Genomic DNA, 22,155 nt, shown 5'->3' with positions numbered 1-22,155 from the left:
TCCGGTTGCTGCTCTTCGGGTATGTTTCATATTCCTCTCTTCCTTCTTGGCATTAAGTTTTTCAATATCAGTGGAGGTGAAAAGCTCGGAGAGATCGTTAAGAATTAGCTACTTCCGTGATGATATGGGATGTTCCGGTAACCGAGGAAACGAGGTAAACGCCACTTCTCGTGATTACCATCAACGGTAGAGAACGAAGATTGATAGTCTAAGATTCACGGAGTTCACTAGCGGAACACACCGGTGTGGTGGTTGAGCTAAGCTAGTGAATTTCGTTTTTGATTTAGATCATTGTGTTTGATCCGAGTTTATAAACCGAAACTTGAATTCCCATTCGGGTTGATTAATAAATAAATGTTATTAAACAAAAAAGTAGTTTCTTTGGATACTTCCGCCTCTCTAACATTTGTCAATGAGTTCGACATATCGTATTTGGTAAATGTAGTTCATACAAATCATTATAGGTACCTGCTTCCTCCTTACCCAGATCTTAAGACTTAAAGCTTTTCAATGTCCAGGTACAAAATTCACTGGTCCAGCTAGAAGTTTATTTTCTATAATATATCATCAAATGATCAAAATACATAATTTAAAGAAGTAATAGTATTTTTTTAATTATTTTTTTCCTATATGGCTTGTCGATAAAAGAGATAATGGAAAGTGGTGCCGATAGTGATTGGTGGAGACGTTCGTGCAATAATGTAACACGAAGTCAAAAACACGTACTTTCTTATAAAGTCAACGTAAGCAAACGACCAAAATAACAAAATCAGGCATGTGGATGTGTGGTTGATTGTCTTTAGTTTTTCATCACTACACATATACGTTTTCTGACAAATTAATTAAATCTTTAGTACGTGGACGTTACGTGACAAGAACAATGCTTGCGCTATGCGATCACACGTACATGTTTGCATGTTGATGTTGGAAAGCGAGATTTTTTTGTCGCTCGTGAAAAAAAATACTCCTTCCGTTTCACATATATACGATATTTTGGGTTAATGCACAAAAATTAAGAAACTTACTTTTCTCTATAAAATACTTTTAAAGATATAATTTTTTAAAAAATACTGTAAAAGCTAATTAGTTGAATAGTTTCCAATAAAATTAAAATTAACCTTAAAACTTTAAAATATATTATATTTTGAAACAACATAAACCTCGTAAAACATCTTGTATAATTCTGTCGAGTCTTTGAGGCGTGGTCTCATTGGTAGTCTCCTATTACCCATTATCGAGATTCGAGACTTTAAGCCCATAGAAGAATATACCGGTAACAGCATGGCTCGTTTAAACATTTAATCACATCGTATGACTCGTATCCATTACTTTTACGTTTTACAAATCACGACCACAAACTCATTAATTATGCTGTATAATACGAAAAACGTGTCCATGACTAAGCATAAAACGATGCGAGATCTACTTAAAACGATAATTATTGAAAACTTGAAAAAAAATCCAACAATTAAGAGAACTAATATGCATCTATGACCTACCATACGCTACGCACATGCATATTTATTGTACTGATCTCCACCAATCGTACGTATAAGAAACATTATCCAGTAAATGTAGCTACCACATTTTTCAATACCTCTACAACTTTTCCAGATCTAGTAATGCACCTCGGAGTCTTGTATTGACCAATGAAAACACCCTGTGAAGAAAGAACAACCTCCGGCCAGTGATATTGATTTAGGTTCCGAATGGTAAAAGTAGTTCAAGCGGTGCAGATCAAGCGGAACAAATGCAAGTCAAGCGGATCATGCAGGAGAGATGCAGATCAAACATGACAAGTTATTTTTAGAAGTTATGAATTGTAAAAGCAGTTCAAAAATACATATCGTATTTTTTAAACAATAAAAATTACACCAAAATATCAAAACACAAAATGAAAAAATACATAAACAAAGGTAAAATAATTTAATGATTTGCTCATAACATATCTGCAATATTATTTCTAATGTTTGTCATATGATCTCTGTTGGGGTCAAAAACGGTTACGACGGAATTACCACCCAAAAATCTTCGGAGATCGTATTTCCGAAAGAGATAGTAAAAAGGAAGATGTAACTTTCGTAAAATATAACTAAACACGAAGTTTTTACGAAGAATTATCCTTGAAGATTCAAACCAAACTAACCAAGCTCGACCGTTGCGTAATTACCACGCATACACGCTGTCCGGTCGCTGCATAGCAACCAAGTCCGAGCCAAAGCGACCGAGCTCGAGTCAAAGCTCGGTGGCTACGTAGCGACCGAGCTCGAGCCAAAGCTCGGTCGCTACGTAGCGACCGAGCGATCATCCCGCTCGGTCGCTACGTAGCGACCGAGCGCTCGTCCCGCTCGGTCGCTACGTAGCGATCGTCCCGCTCGGTCGCCACGGGCTCGAGCCGAAGTTCAGTCGCTCTGTAGTGATTGAACCCTTCCGAACATCGATACGACATCAATCCATGCATTCTCGTCAAACCTTCGAATGCTATCTCCCGAAGACCGTAGCAAGCTCAGTCCATGTTTTCCGCTATTCAAATTCATCGATCAAACTTCGCAGATTAGAAACCGCGGAAAGTTCGTTCTTTATCAAAAAGAATTCGTAGTAAACGTGTCGAGTCGGAAGACGGCCCAAAGGGATCTAAAACACGACTCGAGGCCCATCCTACGATTTCTTAACCAAAAGCCCGTAAACCGCAGCACGGTTTACGCTTGGTCCACAAGGAAGGATAAATGTCAAGTTTCCGCGGATAAATACGGAAGTTTTGAAGATAATTGGAAGATCGGAAAAAATGAAATATCTCCATTTTTATGCTATGACGGCTTAAAGGCAGAAGAGTAAAAGCGTAAACCGACCTTGGAGCTAGTATATAAGGAGTCCTAGGCGAGGAGCATGGGAGAGGACTTTTCAGAGCAAACTTAGCACTTAGAGAAATTTAGGCAATTTTTCGTTTTTGTTATTTCGAGCTGTGACTCAATTAGGTTTAGCCGTCTTAGGGTTCCTAGAACTAGGAATCTCGCCGACAGCTCTCGAGCCAAGGCTTATACCATGTTGTAAACGCTCATACGCAGATTCGGAATAAGATCTACTTTGCTCTCTTTTTCGATTTCTTATTCTTATCGTTGTTATTCTCGTGTTCTGATTGCTTGACGTGTGGTAATTAGCAGATATCCGGGTCCTCTCGGAAATTAGGGTTTTTCTAGTTTCCTTATTTAAACGGAAATCGACAGTGCGAATTTTGGTTCTCACAGTTTGGCGCTAGAATGAGGGGGGGGGGGTACGGATCAATCTAACCCGCAAAAGCCACATCACTCTCGATCAGACATGTCAACTAACGACGCGGATAACGTGCAAACTCCTCTTAACGGAGGCAGCGGCACCGATCTCCACACTCCAGTAGCGGACGTATCCGCGGCCAACGCACAAGCCAACGCCGCGACGCTCGAGGAGTTTAAAAAGATGTTCGCCACCTATGAGAAAAGGTCGGAAGAACAGGATAAGCTCGTGAATACCTTGACCCAAAAGGTTGAAACCTTAACGGCAAGGACCCAAGCAATCCGCCCCCGCGGAACCATCAAAATCCGCGGGAACAGGCTCGACTTCGCTACCCCACTCGACAGATCAGGAGTCGCACGGGGACGACCTTCCGGTCAAAACCCTAGCGAGAAATCTCCCATCGAAAAGGAGAAGCCTGAAAGTCTTCCGCCCCCTGCAAAGGACTCGGAGGATAACGAAGCCGAACACATTGACCTGGATCCTAGCGATGTTTCCAACAACACCGACGAGGACGTCGACAGACATCCGAGAAGGACCAGAAGTCAATCTGCTCGGGAAGGCTCCTCGTTCGAAAAACCAATGACGGAAGAGGAAGAAATCGCCTATTGGAACGAACAGGAGGAGCTGGCTGAAAGATAAACCGAGCTCACTCGCAGTAAACGCCGACAGGCTCGAAAATCTACTGACGAGACATCGGATATCCGCGATCTTCGCGACTACATCACCAAGACTGCGGCAGAAGTGAGGGCCGTAAAGTCTCAAATCCATCATGCTACTAGTGCTGCCCCCGAAATCGATCGACTGTTGGAAGGAGCTCGGAAGACCCCTTTTACCAATCGCATTTCGGACATGAGGGTGTCCGATCCGGGAAAAATCAAAGTACCGAAGTACGATGGTACGGCCGATCCAAAAGCGCACCTTCAGGCTTTCCACATCGCGATGGGAAGAGCTAGACTGAAGGACGGCGAAAAGGATGCCGGCTACTGCCGCCTGTTCGTTGAAAACCTGGAAGGAGCAGCACTTGAATGGTTCGCACGCCTTCGTCGTAACACCATCGGGAGTTTCCGACAGCTCGCATCGGAATTTCTCAAGCAATACTCTGTATTCATAGACAGAGAAACTTCCGATGTTGACCTCTGGAGTCTCTCCCAGAGGGAAGACGAACCCCTCCGCGAGTTTATCAGTCGGTTCAAGCTGATAATGTCAAGGGTCAGTGGGATAAGCGACAAAGTGGCCATCGACGCGCTGAGAAAGACGCTCTGGTACAAGTCAAAATTCAGAAAGTGGATAACTCTCGACAAACCACGAACGATCCAGGACGCCCTCCACAAAGCAACGGACTACATCATAGTAGAGGAGGAAACTAAAGTCTTATCGCAAAAACATAAGGCGGTAAGACCATCCTCGAAAGACGTGGACCCGAAAGGGAAAAAGAAGAACTCTCGTAACGGCAAGTACGTCCATCACGAGGGGGAAGATCTCCAGGGGGCGCATAACTATGCGATCAACTCGGATCAGGGTCGGACCACGGGCAACACATGGACTCGCAATCAAGGGTATGACGAAAACACCTTCTGCGAGTTCCACCAATCCCGAGGACATTCCACAACCAACTGCAAAGTCTTGGGAGCAAGACTGGCCGCGAAGCTACTCGCTGGAGAGCTCTCGGAAGTAACTAGCGTCAAGGATCTGATCCTCGATTCTGATCGCCCTCCAAAGACGGACAAAATCCGTCCGCTGAAAAATCCCCTCAACAAAACCAGCCTGGGGATAAACGCGGCAGGAGGCCAGACGACAAAGGGAACGATAACAATCGCCGCATAGTCAATATGATCATCGGAGGATCACAATACTGCGGCGACACTGTGTCGGCCATCAAGGCTTACCAACGGAAGGCGGAGTCAAGCGCAAATTGGTCTACATGATCTCCTCCCCGAGATGGCCAAAATTGCTCGATCACCTTCACAAAGGAAGAGGCCGGTGGCATCGATCAACCTCACTGCGACCCGCTCGTCATAGATCTCGTTATACGAGACTTAGAAGTCGGAAGGGTACTCGTCGACACGGGAAGCACGGTCAACGTAATCTTCCGCGACACTCTCAAACGGATGAGCATCAAACTCGGAGAAGTAATTCAGGCGAAGTATCGATGACTCTTGGATCGATCCAATTGCCAGTCATGGCCAAGGAGATCACGAAAAATCGTCGAGTTCGCGGTGGTCGATCATCCCGCTATCTACAACGTGATCATTGGAACCCCATGGCTCTACGCCATGCAGGCAGTTCCGTCAACCTTCCACCTGGGTCTCAAATTCCCAACCCCAAGCGGAGTCGCGGCCATCTGGGGGTGCCAAAAACAGTCGCGGCTATGCTTCCTCGCAGAGCACAAGTTAAGGCAAATCACGACTTCTGCAGCTGTAAACGGCAAGCGCACGAAGATAGACCAATCTTCGGCCAAAAGCACCCCGGGAAAAAATGAATTAAAAACGTCTACCAACGCAAACGCATCGGACGTCGAAGCTCGACACAAGTCTGAAGCCCACGCTACAACTCAACCGGAACATCCGGAAAATAGCGTTGACCCAGCCACGATCGACAAGGTCAAGGCGGACATCGCGACATCTACCGCCGAGTAAGAACACTCGCGGCATGAAACAGAACTACGAGATGGCTTGATCCTCGAAAGGGGTACGTAGGCAGCTCGTCAAAAGACGAGTTCAGCTATCCCCCTCTCTAAAAAGGGGGGGGGAGTGGGTGCGTATACTCGTATACTCCCACTTAAAAAATCGCCATTATTGTAATCGAGTTTTTAAGAAACTTCAAAAACTTTTACTACAATATACGTTGTCCTTTTTATCGGAAAACGTTTACGCTTCAGTTAAACACAAAAAATTTTCAGGACACGCCTGGAAACATTAAGACTCTTGTCTGCAGCCTCATCCGGCCCAAAAATCGTAAAAAAATCATCATCCTTCAAACGCACAAAGATACACGTATAATCCTCGAAACAACTGCGAGACGTCGCAAAGTTAAAATTCGAAGATAATACGAACAAATTGTCCGAACGCGACCACCAAAACCTTACACCCCGTTCGTCGATTGGCCCCGACGAACACGCCAGCCGTCTTAAACAAACGCAATTCGATCACTCTTTTGATCTTTAAAAACGTCCAGCACAAGGACAAAAGCGCGCTACAACAAAAATCCAAAATTTTGGTTTAGCACTTCCAGTTAATTCTGAGAAGATGCTCGATTCGTACCATACAAGTCATATAAGCCGAGAACATATCGCGGACTTTAAATCGGTGCGAATCAGGAAGAAATCGCAACAGGAAAAACGATAGCCGGCTAGTCACCGCATAAACCTTAACCGAAAGTAAACCTAGGTCTTGCCCTAAACCCAACGCTCTGGTCTCAAACATCTCAAGGCATGATATCTAAAAGATACGAGATCCTAAACCATGTCTCTCCGTTCGTATCTCAATGTTCTCGAAAATCGTAAAGATAAATAATTTTTACGAAAATCACGAACGAACCAACAGATTGAACGTCTCATCGGAATTAAATATGAGACGACAACTCATATTTACTTCAAACCTACTCAGGAAAACTCGAAAACGAAAACAATCATTTTATAAATAACCGCGTAAAGCGGTAAGGGGATTCAAAGCCACCAACGGCCAATCCCGATAAACGATAAAAACGGCCGAAACAGGCCCGTACAAATCTCTCGGCCACAATCGGCCATTAACATGAAACAGAAAGACGAGCATCTCTCTTTCGATAACTATTCTACCTCTCATAATCCAAAGTCAGAGTCCCCGGACAACGAAGCACCGAACGCATCCGCGGGACGATCCACTTCCTCGCCATCATCGGGAAACCCAGTAAACCTCCTCGGTATCAGGGGAAACCGGGATGGAATCCCAGAACCCTTGAATCCGCTCGTCGATCGGAGGGATAAGCGCCTCAGCGTGGGCATGTTCATTCATCCCACTCTTCATCAAGCTCATTTCCTCCTCAAACGCATAGTCATCGGCTCGCGTCCTCCAAAGACTTCCGACCGAACCGCGGCACTCACGAAAGTCACCCACCAAGGTAAAGGCATTCTTGAGGTTCCCATACTCAACCTGGAATTGAGAGGCACGAGTCTTCATCACCTTGACGATTTCCCTCTTGCCTTTCCTTTCCGCTTTGCGGATGGCCCGCGCATGATCACGAGTAAGTTGCGCCTCTCGCTCCAACATCTCGCCTTGCACGCGAGCGAGATCCCGCTCCGCTTTCTCTGCTTTGAAGCGGTAGACCATGGCTTCTCTATGGCCCGCCTCAATGGCCGAACCCAGCAAGCTCAGGCCCTGCAAAATCAACTGACATGTTATAAATATATATATACATAGGAAAATCACCAAAAAATTCTCGAAAAACTAACCCCATTGATGATGCGAGATCCTTCCGCAACGACTCTCGGCCTCGCCGATTCTTTCGTAGGAGGAGGGGCATCGAAACCCGGTGGCAGATCAGCAAAGAAATCATCAAAATCCGGAATAGGGACCTCGCTCGAACCACTCCCATCGCCGTAAGCAAGGTTCGGATCCCATCCTGGAAGCATAGAGTCATCCATCGAATATTCTATGTCGCCAAGACTGACATCTTTTCCCTTCCGAGAGCTCGACTCCGGCACAGCTGTTGGAGCTTCGACGGGATTCTGGTCGTCAGATTCGGAGTCGCTTCCCGTGTCCGCAGCCAAAGCAGGACCGGGTTGCACGAATCTCAGTGCCTTCCAAACCCTCTTCGGCGTAAAAGAAGTCCAGAAGAAGGGACCATTCCTGAGAAGATCCCTCACCGCAATGATGTCCTCAGGGAACGGAGCAAGAGGGTTGATGAAGGGACGATCATTCGGCAACCTCCGGAACAGTGGAATGCAACTCTCTTTGACGGACGCAGCGTCTATACGAACAAAGAAAAAGAACTTCTTCCACGAGTTGAAGTTCGAAATGAACTTCTTAACCACTGACATAAATTTCCGAGGGACCAACCTATGCTTATCCGTATCTGTGACAAGTTCAAGCCTCAAAAGCGCTTCATAATGATCGACGGAAAGGGAAAGGCCATGCTCGTAGCTTAGGATCAGGATCCCAATAAGATGCTGAATGGCAAGGGGAGTCAACTGGCTTATCGCAACTTCGAAACGGTCCAACACTCGGACGAGAATTTCGGGTATTGGGAACCATAGGCGACAACGCACTACGAACGCCTCGTAGCAAGTGAAGTAACCCTCTGGGGGGCTGTTAGCACATTCCCCACGGCGAGGAACCCGGAACTCCACAGAATCCGGGATATGGTAGAACGATCGCATGATCGCGAGAAACTCGTCGGTACTCCTGCTTGCATCTCCTTTCTCGACTCCACGATGGGTCAGGACCGGGAACAACTTCTCCTTGGGAGGGGTCAACGAGCCATAATGAGCAACCCACCATGCCTCGTTCTCGGCAGGATGTACCGAGTGAGGCACGAACTCCATCTTCGGAACAATGAGCTCTTCGTAAGCACTCGCGGATGAAGACAATTTTTTCGCAATCTTTTTCTTGCTCGACATCTTTAAACTTCTCCTAAGAAAATAGAGGAAATGGGTGGAGAGAAAGAAAGAAAAATTTTTCTTAAGAAAGATCTTAGAGAAAGACAAGAAAGTGAAAAAATTATGAAACAAGTTACCTCCCTTCTTATAAGCATGTGGATTTACTGTTCAAGCTAGGACTTTCGGATATTAATTCCATCCATCACGCCTAACTTGCCGAACATGCCTAACCGCATGCTAGGATCCTACGATGCATGATCCTAACGGGCTGGGGGGCTAACTGTTGGGGTTAAAAACGGTTACGACGGAATTACCACCCGAAAATCCTCGGAGATCGTATTTCCGAAAGAGATAGTAAAAAGGAAGATGTAACTTTCGTAAAATATAACCAAACACGAAGTTTTTACGAAGAAGTATCCTTGAAGATTCAAACCAAACTAACCAAGCTTGACTGTTGCGTAATTACCACGCATACACGCTGTCCGGTCGCTGCATAGCAACCAAGTCCGAGCCAAAGCTCGGTCGCTACGAAGCGACCGAGATCGAGTCAAAGCTCGGTCGCTACGTAGCGACTGAGCTCGAGCTAAAGCTCGGTCGCTACATAGAAACCGGGATCGAGCTGAAGTTCAGTCGCTGTGTAGCGATTGGACCCTTCCGAACATCGATACGACATCAATCCATGCATTCTCGTCAAACCTTCGAATGCTTTCTCCCGAAGACCATAGCAAGCTCAGTCCATGTTTTCCACTATTCAAATTCATCGATCAAACTTCGCGGATTAGAAACCGCGGAAAGTTCGTTCTTTATCAAAAAGAATTCGTAGTAAACGTGTCGAGTCGGAAGACGGCCCAAAGGGATCTCAAACACGACTCGAGGCCCATCCTACGATTTCTTAACCAAAAGCCCGTAAACCGCAGCACGGTTTACGCTTGGTCCACAAGGAACGATAAATGTCAAGTTTCCGTGGATTAATACGGAAGTTTTGAAGATAATTGGAAGATCGGGAAAAATGGAATATCTCCATTTTTATGCTATGACGGCTTAAGGGCAGAAGAGTAAAATCGTAAACCGACTTTGGAGCTAGTATATAAGGAGTCCTAGGCGAGGACCATGGGAGAGGACTTTTCAGAGCAAACTTAGCACTTAGAGCAATTTAGGCAATTTTCCGTTTTTGTTATTTCGAGCTGCGACTCAATTAGGTTTAGCCGTCTTAGGGTTGCTAGAACTAGGAATCTCGCCGACAGCTCTCGAGCCCAGGCTTATACCTTGTTGTAAATGCTCATACGCAGATTCGGAATAAGATCTACTTTGCTCTCTTTTTCGATTTCTTATTCTTATCGTTGTTATTCTCGTGTTCTGATTGCTTGACGTGTGGTAATTAGCAGATATCCGGGTCCTCTGGGAAATTAGGGTTTTCCTAGTTTCCTTATTTAAACGGAAATCGACAATGCGAATTTCGGTTCCCACAATCTCCATCAGCCATATTTGTTTTCTCCATGTCGCTTATATCACTTTCAGAATCTTCGTTGCTGATATTTATATGTCCCATTTTTTGAACAAAATCTTCATCAAAATAATTTGAAATTTTGATAAAATTATGTAATCTCATTGTAGTAGTTATCACTCTTTTTTGAACTGCAATATCATATCTTGGAAAATCACTCAAAATCCTCAATTTCTTCTTTCAAACTCCAAATGTCCTTTCAATAACGGAACGTAGAGATGCATGACATCGATTAAACAGTTCATGTTTATTCTTAGGAGGAAGACCATTGTTGAAATGAGACATGTGATATCTAATAACCCCATTCCGAGAAGATCTATAGGGAGCCAAAAAACCTTGCTTATTAGAATATCCAGAATCAACTACATAATAATTGTCTCCTGGAGGCAAAGGAAAGTCAGAATCACCGTCTTGTGCCTTCGTGAGAACTGATGTATCGTGACATGATCCGGGTGCTCCATTCCAAACATATGTAAACAACATATTGAGATCACATATCACCATGATGTTAAATGATGTCCTATCATGTCGATTCCAGTACATTCCTTGTAGTTCATACTTCATTTTAACACATACATGAACTCCATCCGTAGCTCCTACAAATCCACTAAAATATGACCAATATCTTCTATCCATTTGCAGCCTTTCAGGAATTTGATTTAGTTCTCGTCTTATTGGAGTCTTAACATAATCACAAGCAAGTAACTCTGTCGCCCTAAGAATTTCAAAAAAATTATATTCACTAGTCTCTTGTGTCCGTCCAAACCGTAATCCAACATCTCTTTGAACTTCATTGTGCCCACAAATTCGCAAAAACATTACCACACTCTCTTCAATGCTTACATTTAGAGTGGGATGTAAACCATATTTTGATTGCAATATGTCACACAAAAATCTGAAAACACCAAGAGACATTCGTAGTAACTGAAGACACGCAACATCATCTTCTTGTAGTCGACGCCAAATATTTCTCCATCCTAAACCACCATCGGTTTGAACTGGTTCTCTTTCAAAATAACGATTGTAATAACTCAATGATGGTTGAATTATTAACGCTTCGAATTGCTCATTTTCTAAATTACATAACTCAATTCTTTCATCATGATTTAGATTGTGAGGATGTTGTGATCGTAACTGACATATACGTGATATATACGAAACGCCTAAAAATTTTAACCACAAAATAAAAACTAACTCAGTGAGAAATATCATTAATCAAAAATACAATACATAACAAACATCACAAAAGAAAATGTGAAACAAAACATAACGACTAGAAACAAAGCGCAAATCTTATTAAGCACTCATCTATCTACAAATAGAGAGAGAAAATGATTGACAGGCTGACAGCACATTTGATAGTTTGTAAAGCACATTTGATAGTTTAAACATGTCAGACCTAATGGGAAAACGTTGAAACAAGTGGAAAGATCTTAGGCTACTAAAATATTTTTCATGTTCGTTGAACCTTGAAGAACTCTTTTTGGGCAAGGTTTTTTAACTAAGAAGTTTTCAAATCTTCCAAAGTTACAGAATACTTAAGATATACTATGTTTTCTTCGTTCCCGAAAGTAAGATTTTCTAGAGTTTTTATGTTTATTAAGAATATAATAAATGTTTACACTTTAATTTACAATTTATTTTTCAATTCACTTTCCAATAACTATTCACCAATAAATTTAATCAGTTCAAATATTCACAATAATATTTTTCAAAAGTATACAAAAGTACTTTAAAAATATACAAAAATTATTTTTGTGGAACAAAAATAAATTCTAGAAAATCTTAATTTCGGGAATGGAAGGAGTATTAATCCCCTATATATTATTTGAGAAGCATTACAACTTCTTTTTGTAACCACTTGTCATCACTAGGATGATTCTAGAATCATTAGAGAAATATGTCGGTCCATAATTATATAATAAGCTATTTATTAAACTAACAATAAATTCATCATTAATGTATTTTATTATTTCCTTAAATAAAATTTATGGAATTGCCTAATGTGGCTAAAGTATATATAGCAATTAATGATTTTGAATAATAAATATTTGATAAAAAATAGTGTATCTTCTATCATATTTGTTTAATTTTAAACTATTAAATAAATTAAACAACCACAATAACCATATAATGAAAATTTAGATTTTTCTGTATATGTTATATTTTGAATTTTTAAAAACGCATATAAATTACTAAAACTGTTAAAAGTCTGAAATTTAAATTTTTGTGATTCATGGTTTAAAATTTTTGTCATGTCAAAATACAAATGATTACAAAATTATATAAGTAAAAATCCTAATTTAATTAATTATTAAAATTAATATATATATATATATATCATTTTAAATTAAACTATAAACCATATAAAATACATAGATATTTTAGTTTCAAAATTTACTTTGAACAATTGTTTTGATAAAAATTTTGAACGAACATTGACAACTTATTTTTTTTAAAAATTATAAGTTACTAAAACTATTAATCCCACAATGAAAATTTTGTTATCAGTAATTTAAATTTTTTTCTATAAAAGATACAAATGATCAAAAAACTATATGAGTATAAATCATCATTTAATAGACATTAATATTAAAAATATACTAAAATATACTATGTATGTTAGTATCATTTAAATTTAATTACATATTCTATCAAATATAAGAACATATTTTTTGGATTAATAAAATTGATTTATATGTTCATACTAATTTAATTAAATATTTAATAGTTACTGACTTTTAATTATTTAATATATATTTATTATTTCATAATATGTAAATATATTTAATATATATAATATTTTTATATATAATATTCATTCCGCGCAAGACGCCGGTCTTAGCATAGTATATTCTTATAGCTAAATGTGTGGAGGTATCTTCAAACATTTATTTGCATATCATTTATGTATCTTCCTCGCTACCTCTGATGATGTAGCTGAATGTGTGGACGTATCTTCGAACATTTATTTTGCTTAAATCATTTACTATCTTCCTCCCGGCTCAAACTGACATGCATATCAGTTGATTAATGAATGAATTTTTTAATTTTACTTCAATTTTTTTAATGATCGGAGGGTGTCTAGAGCGAAGCCCAACATGCATATCAGTTGGAACTTTCGTTGGTCGTGGTCATGTTCCCGGTTGATTCTAGTGGTTAGCAGCTTAGGTTGGTCCGGTGATGACTTTCGGTCGGTGAAGATGGTGGAGGCTCGTTTTCAACATGTTTTCCTCTTTCCATGTTCGTTTTTAACACGTTTCGATGTATCGGCACCGTTTGTCTCTTGGTCCCGTGTGTTAGGTTGGGCCAGTGTTGGGCTTATGTTTCTTAGTTTATGATTTGGGTTTGTTGTTTGTTGGTCTTTCTGTTTCTGTTGGGCGTTGTGTATGTTTTCAAACTCTATCAATAAAATATCAGCTGACAAAAAAAAAATAATCGTTTGGTTACCTACCTTTACTTCAACCTACTAATTTTTGTATTTGTTTTCTTAATATGTTGGTCCGTTTTGGGTGTGACCTCTCGTCGAACTCTCGAGGCATCACTCTTCTTCAGAACTCTATAATACTAAATTAAAAAAAAAATAACAAATAAACCGTTGTGAAAAACAATAATATTGACAAAAAAAATTGTGGACCAAAGAAGAAAACAGCGGCTAATTTAACTTGAAAAAAAAATTCGACCATCTTGTTATATAAAGCTTGGTTCTTCAAACTTGTTAATTAACATGATCGTGACACATGGCAATTATATATTTAAGATTGTGATACGTGTTAATCTATCTCATAATTAAAAATATATATACTAACATATTAACAAAAACGAATTTTATTAAAAAGTAATTATAAATATTATTTAATAGTAATTTTCCTTTTTTAAAATTCTAATCAAAAAATAATTGCAAAAGATTATTTGATAATATTGTGAGATGTCTTCGTCTATATAAGAATAAATATATATATAATTTAATAGAATTTTTTTATTAAAACTAAAATAGCTGTAAAAAAATATAAAAGAAAAAATAATTATCAAATACTTAGTTTCCCTTTTAAAAGTATAATAAAATAAAAATATACAATTAACCTTATTTTTTTATAATTACCTAACTTTACTTTTTAATAATTTTGTATTACAAAAATATATAAACCAAAATTAATTTCAAATATTTCACCTGATATGATTGTGACATGTGTCAACTAAAAAAATTAGATTTTAAATGATAAAAAATGATAAGCATGACCAGAGAGAATTGTAAAATTTTATTTAATAATAATTTTTACTTTAAAAAATGATAAACATGATAGTAAAATTATTTAATTAACAAGAAAAATTGTAAAAATATTAATGATATTGAAAAAAAATGAATTTCGAAATTGGAAACTTTTTAAAAGTATATATATATTTAATGGAAATAATTATTTGATAGAAATTTTATTTTTCTAAATCCTAGACAAAATATAATTGTAAAAGATTATTTCATATTAATTTTCTTTTCTAATATCTTAAAAACTGTAAAAGAATATTTGATAGTTGTTTTTGTTTTTTATAAAAAAAATCCTAAACAAAAGAAATTTATATCATATTTTTAAGTCCTAACCAAAAGAGAATTGTAAAAATTTATTTGATAATATTTTTAAAGAGTATTTGATGATGAACATGATACTAAAAATTCTTTAATTAACAAAAAAATATAAAATTAGTATTAATACGAATTTTAAAATTATATATTAATAACTAAAAATAATTATTTGATAGCATTTTTTTTCTAAAATTCTAAAGAGAAGATAATCGTAATAGGTTATATGAAAGTAATTTTTCTTTTCTAAAATTTTAAACAAAACTGTAAAAGAGTATTTAATATTATTTTTTTATTGTAAATAAAAAGAGATTTATAAAATAGAACCTTTTCTTTTTAAAACAAAAATCCTAGCAAAATAAAACATTAAAGACTTATTTAATAAAACATTAAATTAGTACATAAAACATGTATAATGTTATCATTGACTCGATTGGTGAATTTGACTTTCATTTCTTTTTTACTTTTCATTCAATTTCTTATTTCAGGTTGTCTTCAGTTTAAATGTTTAGGTATAATATTTTCTCTAATCCTATGTACAAAGCTTATAACAATTCATCTATGCACCATGATTATAAAATACAAATATTAACTTGAACTTATATTTGAAAACAAGTTTTAATTATAAAATAAATCTCAAAAAACATATGCAAAAAACAATCATAAAACTATAATAAAATGATTTATTCTTTTATGATTTTTATTAAATTAAATTATCAAACAAAACCCGTTTCTAAATTAAAACATTAGAAATAAGTCATATTAAGATGGCCCCAAGGTGTTTGCAAGAGTCAAGAAGGATCGACTTCCTAACCCATCGGCCGACCAAACCTACTGGATAAATGTATTCACATAAGGACACGTCTGACTTGATATTATTTGCCAACAGTTTTTACATTTTTATATGAGACGGGGACTCTTAAATCCCATAAAATATGAATACTAGGTGTTTATATTAGAAGAATCAATCGGACTATTTAAAGGGGAAATTATATGTTTATAATTATTGAAATTAGGATACATCTCGATGATGAAGTATATAATACTAGAATAACAATGTCTTTATAAAATACTGAAAAATGAAAGTACATAACATAGTTGATTGATTTCTTCATATATAGTATGTACCAACTAACATTTTCGATTCATTGATTGATATTATACTATGTATAAATCAGTCAACTGCTGGATATGAAAAAATATAAGATAATGACATTGTAACCACCGACAAGTCCATAATTTTCGCCTAAACCAAAGTTTTGAATTTTTGTTTTCTTCACATTTTCGGTAATATAAACTAATTTTTCAGAAGGTCAAAAGAAAGAACTTGAAAAATTGTATTCCTGAGGCATATGCAAGAAACCAATCAAAAGTTCAAAACTAGAATTCAAATTAAAGACAAATGTTTCAAACTTGAATTAACAACAAAACGTTCTTTCAAAACAAGAAATCAAATAACAAAAACACAAACCAATAATCTTGAGCATTCAAGGTTACACATAAGACGATGAAGTCTAATGAGTAGTGACTTTAAGACTGAAAGATTTGTTAATCCAAGCCCTAAAGCTTCTTTTTCTAGCTCCATTAATGGGAAAACTCGATCTTCCATTTTCTTCCTCCACCCTCTTCTTTTCCCCTGGCTTCTCACACAGCATGAAGTTCCTCGCTCCCAACGACCCAATCGCTTCCCATGGACTCAGAGCTGCACAAACATTTAAAAAAAACAAAAAAAAACTCAACACTATCACAAAAAAAAAAAAAACAATTGGATATGTAAATGGATGAGATTGATCTCACCTTCTGGTCCAACCATGGGACAATAGAAAATAAAATCGTTGAAGTCGGATCCGAGAATGGGAAGCCGACCTTCTCGAGCGTAACATTTAAGAGCAGTGTCGATCACAGCAGCAACCAGATCTCCTTCGTTAGCAACGAACCGGATCGGACCGGGGCTACCAAGAAACGTAACGCTGATCAAGATCCGGTTTCCCTTAACCACCTCTCTCTTCTTCAGCTTGTACAACATCTTTCAAAAGTAATTAAAAAATCGCTAGAAAAATATATGTCAAACGGGAAGGAGAATTTCACGGGTCGATGCCAAGGCAACGGTAGTACCAGCCTTCTTTGCAAGATCCGAATGCGAAAACAGAGTCTGAAGAAAGAGGGACGAAGAAGCTTGCCCTTTGGATTGGAAGGGAGAGCCTAGAGTTATCGCAGATCGGATTAGGTTCCACCATTCACAAAACTTCACCGAAGAAAAATATTTTAACGTAGAAAAAGAGAGAGAGAGAGAGAGATGGAAACAAAATCAGCGAGGAAAAGAGATTTAGGTATTCGTCGATCGCAACGAGAAGCAGGAATCTGAGAGGAGGAGCCGAGGATGAAGAAGAAGATGAAAAAAAAGTAAAATCGAATTTGTGATTCTTGGTCAGAGGAGAGGTGTGTATATAAATCAAGAGATTAATGTTAAGAGATAACTGTTATGTTCTGTTGTCGCTTCGGTTATTTTTGGAGTCATTCGTTTTTTTTTCTTTCTTTTTTTCTCTTGAACGCGTGTTCAGGTATATTTTAAGCATCTTCTGTGCATACTTTTGCATGCAGACGCGTAATATACGTACGTGAAAGTTGACAATTTTCTGGATGAAGGTATTATTTTTTTTAAAATTAATTAATTAGCAATTTGAAACCATTGATAAGATAATGTTTTTAAAAAATTATTGGAAGATATAACTAAATTGATAAAATTGAAGCAAAATGATATATTAATTCAGGTCACTGGTCTAGTATCACAATTCGCACTAGTCTTATATAAGTTTCCGTATACCCTAAGGTAATCTGTTCTTATATATTAATTTAACCTCACGTATTAGGGTGCGTATCAACTAGAATGATTGGGATCGTTGTAACTTCACAACCATTGGCGACACGCTTGTTGTAGACTCTTAGTCATATATATACTCCCTCCGTTTTTTTAATATAAATTATTTTAGAGAAATTTTTTATGTTCCAAATTATATGACGTATTCGGTTTTTTATGTAAAATTTATTAACACTTAATGTTATATGACCAATGATAATATACCTTCTATTTTATTATTGGTTGATTTGTGGTTAGATAAATAATTAATGATGTTTTTGTTTAGAAAATATAAAAAAATTAATGATTTTCTTAATCTATGTGCACAATTCTAAAACGACTTACATTAAAAAACGGAAGGAGTATATATATAGACCTGGAGGGATATTTTTTATGATCTAAACCCTCACTTTTTTTTTGTTATGTTCTGACTTAATTGGGTTTTTTAGAGCATGATTAATGGGGGGTTCTTAGGGTGAGGTTCTTAGCGGAATATAAGAATCTGTCTCTTAACTTTTAACTAAAAAAAACTAAGAGCCGGCTCTTAAATCTCCTATTTAAGAGCCGGCTCTTAAATCTCCTATTTAAGAGCCGGCTCTTAGCATTTTTAGTTTAAAGTTAAGAGACGGGTTCTTATATTCTGCCAAGAATTTCACCCTAAGAACCTCTCATTAATCATGCTCTTTTATTTTCGGCAGAACATTGTTTTGATGAATAATTCTTGTGGGGCTCTGAAAGCCTACATTGATTCTATATATTTTTGGTGCTTTATCTCTTGTACTCTTTTATGATCCACGAAGATAGCATGAATACCACCAATAGACTAAACTAACACATGTCTTACCTAAGAAAGTGTCGGCCTGGGAGGGACCATGAAGATGCAAAATAGAAGTTGATATCTTTTAGATTTATATAAATGAGATTACTTTCTATCTTTATACAAAATACCTTTTTGAAATGTTACATCAAAAGGAAAGCCTATTCAACTACTACTAACAAGATCCGTATAGGACAAAAAGATGCTCCAGAAGATGCTTGCTAAGACATAGGTTAAAGAAAAAGTCACAGACTTTAGAGGCCACAAACATAACTTGCTCCTAACCGTTCTTCCGCAACTCGTGCTCTTTTAAGAAACAGATCAGAGGAAGAGAAAGCTCTGTCAGAGGAGACATGGAGGATCTTGTGGGACTTCTTAGGATCCGAGTGAAAAGAGGGATGAATCTTGTTAGTCGAGATTCTCAGAGCAGCGACCCTTTCGTCGTTGTAACCATGGGTTCTCAGGTACACACAAATACACTCTGTTTCTCTCTTACATACAACAGTCAGGAACTCTTGTTATATCTTGTTTTCTTTGTGAATCTGGTTCAGACATTAAATACTCATCGTGTGGAAAATAACTGTAACCCTGAGTGGAACGATGAACTGACGCTTGCATTCAATGATCATAATCAACCTGTGATTCTCGTGAGTTACTTCTTTATCGTGTTGAAATATAATTTATTAGTTTCTGAATGGTTTCTTTTGTATTTCCCTTACAGGAAGTTTATGATAAAGATACGTTCACTTCCCATGACAAGATGGGAGATGCGGAAATAGACATCAGGCCGTTTCTTGAGATTCAAGCAATGGGTCTTCAAGACCTCCCTGATGGAACCGAGGTCAAGAGAGTGAAGCCGAGCACAGACAATTGCCTGGCTCAAGAGAGCAGGATCGCGTTCAGTAATGGAAAGATCGTCCAAGACATGGTTCTCAAGCTGAGAAATGTCGAAAGCGGTGAGGTTGAGATTCAAATTGAGTGGATCAGTGTTCCATAGGGTCAAGGGATCGTTGAAAGAAGACATGAAATAAGCATAACTGTTAACTGATTTGTATTGAGTTTAATAAATGTGGTGACAGTGTCGATATGCTCGTAGCTAACTCAAAAGGTTAGAAATTGCATATGCAAAAAGAAACAGTACAAATCTATTTATTCCTTGGACAAGAGGTGTTCATTTGATCTATTTGGATAGTAATTATTCAAAAAACTGAAACAGAGTTTTAGGGTAAGCCGCATTCGTCTCATCAATCGTCTTTATACTCAACATGTCTCAGTTCACAACACTTGCAAACACTTCTTGCTTTTGCATTACATGCATTTGATCAGTCGAAATTGTGTTTAGATCAAGTTTTATAATAAATTTTATAAATGATATACTCGAGAAATATAATCTCTGATGAAATAATGTTTTTCTTCGATAAAAAAAAACCATTTGAGAGACAATTTAGATTTATTCCAAAACCGGTAAACAAAAACAAACAATTTTTTTTTTGTAAAATTTGATCAATATTTTATCTAACCGATCACGACATTATAAGATATTCAAACGCTTCTAAAGTTTACATTAAAAACTCTATAAATTAATAAATTTTTATATTTCAAATTAGACTAATGTAAAATATGACATAGAATATTTTAATATATTAGGTACATATATAATTTCACTAAAATTATAAATTAATAATTTGATAAATTAATATTTTTTTATGTTTCAAATCGGAATAGTGTAAAATATGACTAAATTAATAATTATTAATTAATATATATATATATATATATTTATATAAACATAACAAAATACTTTATTTTTTAAATGATTTCATCTTTAATTTTATTTTATTTCATTATTTTGTTGTTAATTCATTGAATTAAATATAAAATTACATTTGTATTTTATCATACGGAATCAACACACATAAAACATATCAAATAATTTAATGAAAAGAGAAAAAAATTCAAATCTATAAGTTTTAACTAATATAAAAATCTAAAAACATAAATTCGTAAATTCTATAAATTAATAAATTATTATACTTCCGACATTATTAATTCCCCTTATAATATTTTGTCTCTCAATGAAATAAAATAGATCCTGAGACACAGTCTATTGTAAATGCCATGTATATAGTCATAACAAAAAAAAATGTATGCATTACAGCATAAGTATGATTTAAACCCAAAAAATCTGCATAAGTATGATTTTTATTTATTTTGTCACACAACATACAAAAAAGGGAAAGATACATGTAACTAACTTGTAACTTGATAAAACATTCTTTTAAAAAAAAAAAAAAAAAAAACTTGATAAAACATAGCATATACGTTACTACTCCATATAATACAGAAATCTGAATATACATGCATGTACCACATACATATATAGGGTTTTAAACAAACCGAAGTATGTTACAAAAAAAAAACAAGCAGAAGGACGTCTTCGTTCTACTCTGTGGACAGTAGGTGTTCATCGATCTCTTTGGACATTGATTCCAAGAATGGAATTAGAGTTTCAGGATGAGCTACCTTCTCATCAATCCTCTCATACTCCAAGTGCCACCTCGCCACACTTCCGGATCCTCCTTGCTTTGGTGTTACCTGTTAAGAGATTTCAGAATATTGACTCAGATGAAAAACCAAAATAAAACTCGATCGAAATAGGAGTCACAAAATTTAGTATTACTTGGAGTGTTATCTAGAAGGTTTTGTACTCCTTCAACACATCTCCCTCTAAGACCCTGAACTTTCTCAGATTTTTCTCCGGATCCACCGCTTCGATCCTATCTTTTGCTACTTTTGGCTTTCCTTCTGCACCCAAAAATCGTTCACAGATGAAATGTTAAATGTTTTTATCATCAAAGACATACCCATATGCTTGGTGTGAAACAGTAAAATATTGTTTTCTTGCATTCATCGCTGACGTTAAAACTAATATTTGTATCTTCGTGAAGATATCTTTACATATAAAATATTTTGTCATTAATTACCATGAATGTAGTTCCACAAGACTATGCTTCCGACTTTGTCCCACTCTCCCTCGTGCAGCTCAACTCCCCCAATGTGGCGAGGGGTGGCATTGGACACGTGGTGTGGCCTTTTAGCGAACATATGGTGGAACTTCTCTGCAGAAGCTTTGATATCAACACCTATCCAAATCTCTCCAACCATACTATCAGCCTTTGTCTCTAGCTCAGTCGCAGCCTGTGTCTCTGGCTCAGTCGCAGCATTTGTCTCTTGCTTCGTTTCTACCTCTGCCATTTTCTACGAATGATTTGCTTCTCTAGGTTACTTCTGAATGGTGTGAGTGAATGCCTTTACAATCCATATAATATAGCTGTTTTTATAGAGAGAAAAAAAGGGAGCAATTATTGTAATAGAAGAAGACACATGAGACTAGGTTCATTTTGCTGAAATAATTACACTATAAGGCAGTTTTGAGTTTTCTATAATAAAATAAGACACTTTCTTCTACCAAAACAGTTTATTCTAATAGCTTCTTTTTGTCTAAACTAACTAGTTTTATTTTATAACTACTCGCTGACTAACTACAAGATTTAAT

At 37.0% G+C, this 22,155-nt stretch overlaps 3 protein-coding genes across 4 annotated transcripts; 1 reads left to right on the top strand and 2 right to left on the bottom strand.

Annotated features, from left to right (window-relative positions):
- Positions 1-16,296: 16,296 nt before the first annotated feature.
- Positions 16,297-17,426, bottom strand: BNAC05G50380D (uncharacterized protein At4g22758). The gene is made up of 2 exons (XM_013842120.3): positions 16,723-17,426; positions 16,297-16,627 (listed from the first exon to the last, which is right to left on the bottom strand). Exons 1-2 carry the CDS (start codon positions 16,949-16,951, stop codon positions 16,440-16,442), a joined length of 417 nt encoding a protein of 138 aa, XP_013697574.2. The 5' UTR covers positions 16,952-17,426; the 3' UTR covers positions 16,297-16,439.
- A 1,291-nt stretch (positions 17,427-18,717) lies between these two features.
- LOC106401580 (protein C2-DOMAIN ABA-RELATED 8) lies at positions 18,718-19,782 on the top strand. 2 transcript variants are annotated; one of them, XM_013842118.3, is made up of 3 exons: positions 18,725-19,063; positions 19,151-19,246; positions 19,321-19,782. In XM_013842118.3, exons 1-3 carry the CDS (start codon positions 18,953-18,955, stop codon positions 19,594-19,596), a joined length of 483 nt encoding a protein of 160 aa, XP_013697572.2. In that variant the 5' UTR covers positions 18,725-18,952; the 3' UTR covers positions 19,597-19,782. The 2 variants fall into 2 exon arrangements, with proteins under 2 accessions (XP_022559365.1, XP_013697572.2); XM_022703644.2 differs by lacking the exon at positions 19,151-19,246 and having other exon boundaries at positions 18,718-19,063.
- Positions 19,783-20,947: 1,165 nt separating this feature from the next.
- Positions 20,948-22,009, bottom strand: LOC106401579 (MLP-like protein 31). The gene is made up of 3 exons (XM_048758965.1): positions 21,584-22,009; positions 21,280-21,404; positions 20,948-21,194 (listed from the first exon to the last, which is right to left on the bottom strand). Exons 1-2 carry the CDS (start codon positions 21,852-21,854, stop codon positions 21,292-21,294), a joined length of 384 nt encoding a protein of 127 aa, XP_048614922.1. The 5' UTR covers positions 21,855-22,009; the 3' UTR covers positions 20,948-21,194; positions 21,280-21,291.
- Positions 22,010-22,155: the final 146 nt, after the last annotated feature.

The sequence above is a fragment of the Brassica napus genome, chromosome C5, assembly GCF_020379485.1.
Source record: "Brassica napus cultivar Da-Ae chromosome C5, Da-Ae, whole genome shotgun sequence".
Classification (NCBI taxonomy): Eukaryota; Viridiplantae; Streptophyta; class Magnoliopsida; order Brassicales; family Brassicaceae; genus Brassica; species Brassica napus.
Note: the sequence above shows the minus strand (reverse complement) of the source record. Positions and strands in the feature narration are given on the sequence as shown.